Here is an 11,710-nt window from a genome sequence, read left to right as displayed (position 1 = left end):
TTGGTAGCAGCCTTTTCTTTGGTTTGTATCAGCAGAAATTACAGGGTCTTTTCCTGTCTTGTAAAGTTTTCAAGTAGTGTCGAGTAGTAGAGCCTCTGTTTCTGATTAAATTGTCATTTTGTCAATCTTCTTGCGCACATTCGGCTGCACGTGCCTTGACAGACTGTTGCTTCGGCGAGCAAAACGATTGGCAGCATGGGCAGATGGTAAGTAAGTAGTGTAAGAACGACTAAAAGGTCCGCCGTAATCCTGTGTAAATTGTATATAAAAGCTGTCTTCCTTGATGGGACATACTACATACGTAAAACACAAAAACTTAGTATCCATGTTCGTTTAACCATTGAAGAAGATCAGTTTCTGTTTTCGCTCTTAGCTCGGCCTTTTGTGCATCGTCCATCTTTTCAAGGGCCGATTCGCTACAAAGAGGGTACGGGCAGATGAGACTTTGTAACCGTAGCACAGCACGGATCTTCTCAACGCCGTTTATTTCTCTCGGCAAGACCGCACCTTGTTTTGCCATTGCGGCATTCCATGCTTTGGCCATTTCCCACGTCTCCTTGGAATCCTCGTCTAATTTGTCAGGTGAATTGGTAAAGTCGCCTGACAACTTGGCTTTGTTGAAGACAGTATCTGGATGAGTTATATTGCAGCCAATGTCGTAGAGGAGTGAGTTGAACTCATCAAAGGGATTAGAGACGAAAGACCAGTCATAGTCCAGTATGGCTGTAATTGCCTTTGCTTCTTTGTCGAACAGCATGTTATTCATGGCTGTAAAAATGTTAGCGGTCTTCTTGATTACCATGAGCTAAAGTATTCCTACTTACTGAGGTCTCCGTGTATTAAAATCCTATGGTTAACGTCAACACCACTGAGAAGTTTCTCCAGGCCACCAGTGCTTAAAAATCGATCGACTCTTGCGCCCACCCCATTGCACTTCCAGCCTTGAGCCAATGAACTTTTTGCCGCCTCTTGGAGTTCCATCATTATTTTGGCTTGCTTCCATCCAGTATACGAATCCTGAGGACTCGATTTAAGGAAGGCTGTTTCTCCACTGACGATCTCTCCACTGTAGTTAAATGTAAGCCCGCCAAACCCTGTCACTCCTTCTGGTAGTCTTGCCGCCTGGATGGCAGAAAAAGCAGCAGCGATCTGGTCGAGGACTATAACCTTGTCTGTAGATCTCAGAGACGCGAACTCCAAGTCCAGGTCTATACCACGCATGAGCTCTGACATTGTCCATCCGTAGCAACTTTCATCCGCGTTTGCATCTGTAGAGGTAGCTGGCGCCCAGGCATAGATAGCAGGAACCAATGAAGCGATCTTGGCTTGTACCATAGACTGACGGACAAGGCTCTGCACTGCTATGTCATTCTCCACGCGGTTGGTATTATTCATTCCAGAGGCTCTGAGATTGCTGAGTTTGAGGACGAGAACAGATACGCCTTCGGGAGGCGCTTTGCTTGTGCCAGGCTGCGTACCTGGGAATATCGAAGTGGATGCCGGTTTTGCGAGCTTCACTTTGTATAAAAAGTTGTTGTAGGGCCACTGATAGTCATCACTGTAGGCTATGGTCGAAATACTAAAAGGCTATGCCGCGAAATCAGTGACAGAGCTTTATTGGAAAAGTGCTCTGTTACGTACCTGTAACCCTTGATTTCGGAGGAGTCTCTCAATTACAATGAGTCGACGTCCATATCCTTGATGGTTAGTACCGACAGACATCTTATGGAAGTGAGAATATGAGTTGTCGCGTAAGTTAAAGCCCGGGGCGTGAAGCGGGAGTGTATGGACAACCGAGAAGGATGACCCGGAAAAAAATTGGCCTCGACTGGAATTATGATTGAATTTATATCATTTGTTTTGGGGCGCTGTTGAGGCGCAGCAAAATAAGTGGAGGGATATACGGCAACTTCTAAAGCCATTACCTTCCCCGTAATACACACAAAAAGACATATTTGTCTTTACGATGACCGATTGGAAACAGAGTCAACCTCCAGAGAGGTTGCAAACACTGGAACCCTCAATCCGACATCCAAGTAGTCTTTCATAAAAGAATACATCCTCTACACAATACTTACGTTCAAGTTGACAGCGTACTCTTCTGAAGAACTTTACATATATTTCATCGTGGCGTGTGCCCAGTGTGCTTCCTGTGCCTCTTGTGCCTCTCATGCGCCTTCACTCGTGCCGTGTAAGATAAGAATATATTGCAATATAGGTCAAAAGACCATAATTGCGAAATCAACCCAGGGGGGTCCATTAGATTTGCTATTTTCTGTCGTACCTAGTCGCGCTTAATACGCCTTGTGGCTACACTGGGCATTGTATAAAAGAACCGAAGGCAGGAAGACTCAAATTCAATCCCGTGTCAAGCCGAGGCTCAGAGCACGTAAAGCGGCGCAGCCATGATTCCCCACACCCGACTGGTACAATACAGACTGAGTATACTACCAACAGTTCATTTGATATATCATTTTATGTAAATAATAAAGGACCTCAATATGAGCGAAATAGCCCAAGACTAAGCAGAGGTTGTTTAGACAGTGTCACCGTTGACCTGCCTACCGATAAGTGAGGACTGAAATAAGTTTGATGTTTTCCCAGTTAGTGTAATAATAAATAAACATGGATTGGATTGATTTGTCATAATTTCTATCAATTCCTCGTGGCAGGAAGCATGGGGTGTCCTTCAGTCAGGCCAATGCACTATGCAGTCTGTGTCTATGCAGAGTGGGTCTTGGCGCCGTTGAAGGGACGGGTAGAGCCACCTGGCGAGCAAGCAATCCTGATCAGACGCGGTTGAAAATACAGAATACCACTACGTATGTTGGTAGACAAGAAGGAGGCATAGATGAAATTATATGAACAGGGCATGCACTTCAAATTATGGAGTATAACCTGACCTCGCTGTGCCTTTCTTTTACTTAGAATGTACCTTTACTGTCACTACCCAAGTCTGATGTTTGGATGCTCCCCTATGTGCTCCTATGTGGCCCCCCTGCGTTTGCAGTGTTCGTTGTGCACGCTGCCTCTTGACTGTTTAGGGCAAGGAAGCGCATCTGCAAAGCTATCTTTGGGGCCATCATCGTACAGTTCAAGGCTGCGGTCCAACATTACCTTTGATCTGAGTAATGGTTTGCATCTCCTCCTCCACTGCCGTGACAGTCTTGGTCCATCTCCATACGGGGATTTTGCGCTCGTACAGCTCGTCGATTTCCGCAGCCGACCGACTGTGTTAAAAGTTAGTCAATTTTCCCCACCATGCATTTGGTCACAAGGTTAAGCTTACCCTTTGGTCTCAGGTACCGTCAGCCACATAATAATACATATGGGCACCGAAAAAGCGCCAAACACAAACCCGGACTTCACTCCCATTGCAAGCAGCATAGGCGGCGTAGCATAACTGAACGACAGTGTCAGCTGAGAATACAACTTGAGGTTCAGAAAAAAATGGGTTAGTGGAGCGGGGGGAATGCACTTCATTAAAACGTACCACGCAGCAATGCCTAAAATTGAATTGACGAAGAAAGTGACGGGTCCAGTTTTGGCTGTTCAGATGTTAATTTGAGAATAACGACCGTGGATGGGCTGACTTTGAAACATACTTCGTAGATAGGCAGAGGGCAACTCCGCCGAGTAGAGATAGTAGGACATGCTGATAGGTTGAAATGAAAAGCTCCACAAGCAGCAAATAACGAGCTGGTGAGAGACCGCGGTCAGTAAAAAATATAGTACCACTTAAGACATAGGGAATAGAACTCACTAGGACAGTGCCACCAGTAACGCTTCCGCTTTGTGCACCAGTATACCACAAAGCACCAACGACGAAGAGAATGACTGTCGTAAAGGTTTGACAACAACAAATAATCAAGCGCCGTCCAACCTTATCGGTGCTTAAACTCCAGCATATCATGGATAAGAGGTTGACGCAACTAGAAACAAAGTACACAGAGCGTCAGACACAAGTTTTGCAATAAATTGTGCTAAACTAGAAATCAAAACTTACGCGAGGATGACGGTGGCGAGGAACGGGTCAGTCAGGCCAGCCAGAGAGAAAAAGTCTGCGATTTTTAATAATGGTTAATGTTGCACAGTCAACATATAAACGAAGTATTGGGATTCCAAACGTACAGGTGGAATAAGTGCTGATAATAACAAGACCGGCGAGCTGCTGGGCAGCGGAAAGGATCATGACCGTGAGAGTGCGTTTCTAAGAAATGTAAAATCATATTAGCCAAGTTGGATTTCAATCTTATTTTTTGAATTCAGTTCGATGGGTGACGCCACTTACTAGATTAATGCCCTTGAAAATCTCAAGAGTATTTATTTTGCTCGTGAGAAGATCCTTCTCGTGCTCGATTGTCTTTTCGATAATCGAATATTCCTCCTCGAAGTCATAGCCTTTGACGCCGCCGTAGAGCTGCTTCATACATTTCAAAGCTTTGTCTTTGTTTCCGTGACGGGCATGGAACCATGGCGACTCGGGGGCAAGAATCCAACAAATAAGCATCAATCCAACTGGGGCCCAGAGTATCCGCATAGCGAGCAGATAATTGTCGGGGTATTTGGAGTTGAGTTGCTGCATCATCACGGCGATGATAATGCCACCAATGTCACTCCTAAGAGATGTTGTCAATATTCACAATATAATTAGGCTTTACGAAAGAAACTGGAGACTTGATACATACCACACTGCCTGAAAGGTGACCAATCCACCACGAATTTTATTGGGGCTGACCTCCATGGCATAGATTTGGCATGTTACCCTTGTATACTGTTAGAGTGACATTCCGTCGGACCCGAGATGGATAAAGCAAGCAACCAAAGAGCGCTTACTGGAGAACACCAATGCCTGCACCGTTGCACAGCTTTCCTAGCGCCTATTTGATGTTAGTGTCAGGTCCATGCCGCCGGTGACGATAACTCTTGTTCGACTGACCCAAACTGATGGGGACTTGGCGACGTTGAGGAACATGCATCCCTGTTAAAATATTAGCACCGAGTCTACAACACCATCCTCGAGCCCCCCGCCTATCCCCAGAACGAAAAGGGCATGCCACGTACAATAACAAGCCAGATCCAGGCAAGATAGAATGACGCTTTGCGACCAAACTTGTCGGCGAACCTATACGCCCAAGTCAGAATCTGAATTTTAACATCATCACCTCAATCGACAGAAAGGATAGTGTGTCATTCCAGGGACGCTTTAGTACGTACCAGGAGATATGCGTAAATGTAACGATTTGGCCGACGTTCTAGCCTGATTAATAAGAGGCCAAGTCAAGGTACGGAATATAAAGTATAGGCGAAAACGTACGAGAAGAGCTGACCAAGTTGACACTATTCATGACCGTCAGTTTATGCTTAGTTTAACTGGGGAGAGAGTCACGATCCAGGTATAAGAGACAGGTGTACGGCATACCCCAAGTCGCGCTCAGTGACCTCACGCCGGACGCATCACCCGAGCCAAACTGCTTCAGGAAGCCAGCATTTGCAATCACACTGCCTGAAGAATTTAGCTGTTGTCATGTTAGCCAACGCGGTATGGTGAAAGCTGCTATCTTTACTGGACGAGAGACAAGGAGGTGCGGTCGTACTTCAAATCCTTCACAAATGTAACCGGTGTAAACCGAAATAATGATGAGGACAACACGCTTGAACGTCCAGATTGTCTGAGGGATTGTCAGATTGTCGAACCGCGACTTGGCCAAGCCATAGCTGACGTAGCCGTCGACTTTGGCATGCCCGATTTCCTCCAGGAAGGACTGTTCCACGTGACCAATGGCCGGTTTCTCCGCACTCGTCACTGTGTCCGGAGACGTTTCGTCGTTTCCCATAATGAGCGTTTCTTAGGACGAGCAAAAAAAAAAAGAATGAGGAAGTGTAGTACACAGGCAATTGAGAAGGAAAGTATTTCTTGTAACAAATGGAAGCGCGGTGAGCAAATGATCCATAAGTGAAAAGCGGGCTGCTTTGCGACCCATTTTATACCAACTACCTGCAGATATCCTACTTTTAACATACCCATGCGTCGCCTTGTCCCTCACAAGCCACGACGTCCGTGAAGACCAAGGCACATAGGTGGTCCTTGTTTCGTAGGCGCAAGTTTCGGCCAAGTATGCACCGAACGCGACGAAAAAGGAGGTTAGAACATACAGGGGGCAGTGAGATGGAACGAAGCTTGCTTCAAAAAATCTTAGAGACGAATTGCATGTCAAAATACGATACAGATCCCGGTCATTCGGTTAACATTGTCCCGCCGGTGCGGAGCCCCATGCCACTATGACGCTTCCCCGCAATCTCTCCGCAAGATCGACAAAGACCATCTTTGGTCAGTGCGTTGCCTAGGTCCTTGTTCAGGTGGCCGGGAAAGACGCCCCCCCCGTGTCAGAGAGGATCACCCAGATGAGGAAGGAAACTTGGAATGCATTGGGTGGGCCCACGCTACTTTTGTTTCCCTTCTGTTTGGAGTTGCCTTGCTCACCTGGGGTGGATTTTGTTATTTCGTTTCTATGCGTCATAAACAAAGACGTAGCATGACTTCCGCACAAACTGGACGGCCAGGTTTGTTTCATCCCCGCATTAGCACGCGAGCAGTTATCACGAGAGTGGACAAGAGTCGGTGCATTGTGAGACGAAAGAGCTTTCACAAGACTCTCGTATTCACAGTCCGCGCCGTATCGACTGGCGAGGATGGAGACAGCAAAAGCGCATGGGGCCTAGCTGTGTTAAAAAATGGCCATTCGGCGGGCTCAACATGAGCCGAAAACGATGTCTAGTATTTTGCTAGTCAGCAACAATTGCAACCGCAAGTGTTCTATCCGCCGTATTCTTCGTGGCGAATGTGAACCCGGCAAATGTAATTACAACCGACAGTGAGACTTGCCAAAGTGGGGTTTTTTCCTGTTCAAGGGGAGGGGAAGGTAAGCCATTCGGACACGTCTTACCCGAATACGTCGTACATAACGAATACACGACCTTTGTCACCTGAGAGTTTACGCAAAGAACAACGGCGGAGCAAGCGGCTTTCTGCAGCGACAAAACAAATTACGACTGGCATTAAAACACCTCGAGCCGTGCGTTCTATGTTAGTCTTCGATCTCTACACCCATCGACACTCTTCTGATTCCTTTTGCTTTTAGCTCAAAATGCCTTCAATTCGAATCTCATCGCTCACATTCGAGCACCATGCGACTGGATTTGGTATTGGCCATGCCAAACCTCGGATTTCGTGGCGCTTCGACAATGACGGGGACGTGAAGAATTGGGTGCAAGAGTCGTACGAGATTCAACTCACTGGGCAGGATCCAACGCAGAGGCCAGACACGCTTACCATCAGAAGCGCCGACTCAGTTCTGGTTCCTTGGCCATGGCGAGCTCTGGCGTCACGAGAATCTGTTCAAGTTCAGGTCCGGACTCACGGCGTGTCCACAGACGACTCCGGCAACAGCACGACTGTTAGCACCGAGTGGTCAAGTCCGGTCACCATCGAGACAGCGTTGCTCGACAACGCAGACTGGAAAGCAAAATTGACGGCATCTTCGTTCCAGCCTCCGGAAAGAGAGACGCTGCGACCCATGTTGTTCCGAAAATCCTTCTCGCTGCCCGGCGACGCGGGGCCCATATCGCAAGCCCGCCTCTACATCACGGCGCATGGGGTGTACAAAGCGTATCTCAACGGCCAGCAGATTGGCAACGAGGAAATGGCACCTGGATGGACGAACTACAAGAGTCGGCTTCTCTTCTCGACGTTCGACGTGACCCAGCAGCTCCGAATGGCAAAGAACGGATCCAATGTACTCGGTGTCGAAGTTGCCGAGGGCTGGTTCGCTGGTCGCTTAGCCTGGGCCGATCAGCGCTGGGTATACGGAAACCGCATTGCATTCCTAGCACAGCTCGAGGTTCGCTTCGACGACGGCAGTCAATTGTACACTCTTACCTCCGACAACACGTGGACATGCCGTCACAGTGCGACTGTGCGCTCCGAAATTTACGACGGAGAAGACTATGACGCTCGCGAGGACGAAAAAATAACGGGGTGGGACAGCGATCCCAGCTTCGACGAGGGCGGGGCTTGGATGGAAACGGAGGAGCTGGCGTTCCCCTCTGCTCAGCTCGTCTCCTCGGACACGCCGCCTGTACGCGCCACAGAGACTATTTCGCCGCTCAAGATTTTCAAGTCGCCGTCTGGCAAGACTCTTGTTGACTTCGGCCAGAACCTGGTGGGAAAGCTTCAAGTGCGTCTCCCAGCGGCAGACAAAGACGGGCACATCATCAAGTTCACGCATGCCGAGGTCCTTGAGCACGACGAGCTGGGCACCCGCCCTCTCCGGACCGCCAAGGCACTCGACCGTGTCTTTTTGTCTCAGCAGACGCACACTCAGCCGTCCACTTGGTCGCCCAAATTCACCTTCCACGGCTTTCGCTATGTGCAGGTCGACGGGTGGCCGACCCCTGATGGCATGCCCGCTGTTGGGGACCTTGCAGGCCTTGTCTTGCACAGTGACATGAAGCGAACCGGATGGTTCTCCTGCTCTGAACCACTCATCAACAAGCTTCACGAAAATGTGGTGTGGAGTATGAAAGGCAACTTTTTCTCGATACCAACAGACTGCCCTCAGCGCGATGAACGACTTGGCTGGACGGGCGACATTCAAGTCTTCTCTCCCTCGGCCAATTTCATCTACGACACGCGAGGGTTTCTCGGGAGTTGGCTCGAAGATGTTCTGGCCGAGCAGCTACGAGACAACAATCCGGGCTATCCAGGGCTTGTGGTCCCTGATGTTCTTGGAGACGACTTGGGGGCGCAAAGTGTCTGGCACGATGTCACTGTGCTGACACCGTGGGACCTCTATAACAGCTCGGGTGATGTGGAGATTTTGCGCAAGCAGTATCCGAGCATGAAGATATGGGTAGACAAGGGAATACCCAGAGGCGACAACGGTCTGTGGGACCAGAATGCCTGGCAGTTTGGTGATTGGCTCGACCCTGCAGCTCCTCCGGATGACGCAGCCGCGGGAAGGACCGATGTCATTATTGTCGCGGACTGCTACTTGGTTCGGGTTCTCGAGGCCATTAGCAAAATCAGTTCTCTCCTTGGCGAAACAGAGGATGCACATCGGTACAGTGAGGATGCTGCCAGGACCAAGGCAGCTTTCGGACGGGAGTATATTGCTTCTTCCGGTCTCCTTGTGGGAGACACTCAGACGGCATATGCGCTTGCGCTCAGGTTCGGGCTCTTTGACAGCACCGAAAAAGTTGAGAGGGCGGCGGAACGCCTTTGCCATCTCATTCAGGCCGCCAAGTACCGCATCGCGACGGGATTTGCAGGCACCCCCGTTATCACACATGCTCTCTCAGGCACTGGCAACCATCAGATGGCCTATCGTATGCTCCTCGAGCAGAGCTGTCCGTCGTGGCTCTATCCAGTCACCATGGGCGCAACAACCATCTGGGAGAGGTGGGACAGTATGCTTCCCGACGGCACGATCAACCCGGGCGAAATGACTAGCTTCAACCATTATGCCCTGGGCTCTGTTGCCAATTGGTTACACGAGTGTGTTGGTGGTATTGCCTCTCGCACGCCTGGGTGGCGGTCCATCAAGGTCAAGCCGCTTCCAGGCGGCACAATCACAAATGCAGACGTGGCGTATGAGAGCCCGTACGGGCGAATTGCATGCTCTTGGAATGTCAACGAGGCCAAGGACACGTTCAATATGACCCTCGTTGTTCCTCCCAACGCCAGGGCACTTGTCGTTTTACCATCCGAATGGCAAGCGGCGAGTCAGGAGCCAGGGGACGAGAAAGGCATCGCGGTTGGGTCAGGGAAACATGAATTTTCTTGCCCTTACAAGGCAGGCGCTTGGCCTCCACCGCCAACATTTAAAAGGTCAACGTTGAGAACCCCTGCCTAGGCGAGTGGTGGATTCCGTGGCAGGGACTGGCTCCCAGTAGGTGCAAAGGGCGGTGCGTATATAGAATTATCTTTAAATCTAGAAAGTCTCATATCCCTGGAGTTTATGTCAGGAGCCGCTGAATCGTGCGTCAAGTGCTAGTGATACGATGTGCTGCGTGACCCGCACTCCCCTGGTAGATTTGGTTACGTTCCGTGAAAGAGACTAAACCGCAAAGCCCATTTTTTATCTCAATGTGAAACTCCATTGGCTGTCACCATCGGCTGTAACAGTTGCCACTGATAACCAGTTCTCCTGAGAAGCCTGAGAACGTCATATCTCGTGCGTAAACTAGTAACTACACACTTCTTCGTTGACATCCGACGTTATTTAAAGCCGGGGCAGCGGTGTAGATATTTACAATAATCATGCTAACGCCCGTGACGCGACGACAATAGCCATCCATACGACACCATAGCGTTCACAGAGCAAAGGCATAAGTGCCCGTCATAGATATTCACCTCTATTATTTCATGCCTGATATCTTGTATGTGATAAAGGGTTGTCACTACCATCCCAGAAGCACATGTTTTGCCATGGGGATGACGCCCCTTAACTGTCAGAAATTATTGCCATTCCTACAAATATTTTTGTGCTCGACGCCGTTCTGTCTAGAAGGTTTGTATATTACTAGCAAATGTGGTTCGTTTTCTCACGACCTGCTAATCAAAGTCCCTACGCTAGCTGCCAGGTTAGTCGGGACTGGTAGGGGGATTACACCCCGTTGAAACCAACTGTGGTGCTTGGAAACGGTACGAATGTATTCTGTAACATATTCGAGTAAACTACTACCAAACGGTCTAGCCACTATTTCACTATCATTGTTGGATGGTATACTACTCATGTTGACCAATATTTCCAGCTGTGGCTGCATGGATACTTTGTTTAAGTTCGGCGCGTCGTACGAATAGTATCGTTTGTTCTACTCTTGTCTTTTCCTACATCGCGATACCTCCTAATAAACTGGCCGCAGACGTACTCCGTACTCTATGCCTGTTACAATACCCATGCAATTGGCAGGCACCTGAATACCAGTCGTAGCCAGCGCCATAGTGCTCCGTGGTTCTCACATACGACCTCCGATATTTCAAGTTCCATTGGATTTGGTAATTTTTTTTTTTTTCATTCGTCTAATTACTATAAATCGAGGTCTGTATTTGTTTCAAAAAAAAAATTTAATCGAGGTCGGCTATTAAATAACGTAGAACGTAACAAGAATAAGCGAGTTATAAGTGTTCAAACAATCTACTAATTTAATATTTATTTATTATTCAAAAACTTTTCTCAATTAATTTTCTGATGAAAGCGACAACATACTCTAACTAAACGAATTGGAGATACACCTAGTAAGTGCTATCGTCGAATACCATTATATCTTAAATATGGCTCGAGTGTTTACTCTTTTGCCTCAGCCATGGCCCCCACGCTTGGAATATAAGAGGAATGGGGATCATGACCACGGACAAGCCTCCTAGTAGTGTACATGCCCATTGCGTGCCTAAGGCCTGGAACATTTGTTTGGAAAAGAGTGGGAAACTCGCCGCAACCAAGGAACGCAGGATCACGTTTGCAGCAACTGTTGAAGCAGCTCTTTTCGGAGCGTACAAAGACTCGTTAGCATCTTACCGCTTCTGTTCACACGCGAACAAACCACTGTGTGCAGATTTGGATTCCTAAAAGAATGGAATGAAAACACTGGGTGGAAACGTTGACATACAAAGGGAGGTATGCATTAATGAGGTAATTGAAGCATGGAA

At 48.4% G+C, this 11,710-nt stretch overlaps 2 protein-coding genes across 2 annotated transcripts; one reads left to right on the top strand and one right to left on the bottom strand.

The window, feature by feature from the left end:
• Nucleotides 1-5,369: 5,369 nt before the first annotated feature.
• SPBR_04496 (uncharacterized protein) lies at nt 5,370-5,837 on the bottom strand (the record flags this gene model as incomplete). The annotated part of the gene is made up of 2 exons (XM_040762779.1): nt 5,370-5,519; nt 5,598-5,837. The coding sequence occupies 2 exons, from the start codon at nt 5,835-5,837 to the stop codon at nt 5,370-5,372; spliced, it is 390 nt and encodes a 129-aa protein (XP_040621293.1).
• Nucleotides 5,838-7,148: 1,311 nt separating this feature from the next.
• SPBR_04083 (alpha-L-rhamnosidase) lies at nt 7,149-9,886 on the top strand (the record flags this gene model as incomplete). The annotated part of the gene is made up of 2 exons (XM_040762367.1): nt 7,149-9,820; nt 9,859-9,886. The coding sequence occupies 2 exons, from the start codon at nt 7,149-7,151 to the stop codon at nt 9,884-9,886; spliced, it is 2,700 nt and encodes an 899-aa protein (XP_040621292.1).
• Between the last annotated feature and the right edge of the window lie 1,824 nt (nt 9,887-11,710).

Source organism: Sporothrix brasiliensis (genome assembly GCF_000820605.1).
Source record: "Sporothrix brasiliensis 5110 chromosome Unknown Cont16, whole genome shotgun sequence".
In the NCBI taxonomy this organism is placed as follows: Eukaryota; Fungi; Ascomycota; class Sordariomycetes; order Ophiostomatales; family Ophiostomataceae; genus Sporothrix; species Sporothrix brasiliensis.
The sequence above is the reverse complement of the archived record's forward strand: the minus strand, read 5'-3'. Positions and strand labels throughout refer to the sequence as shown.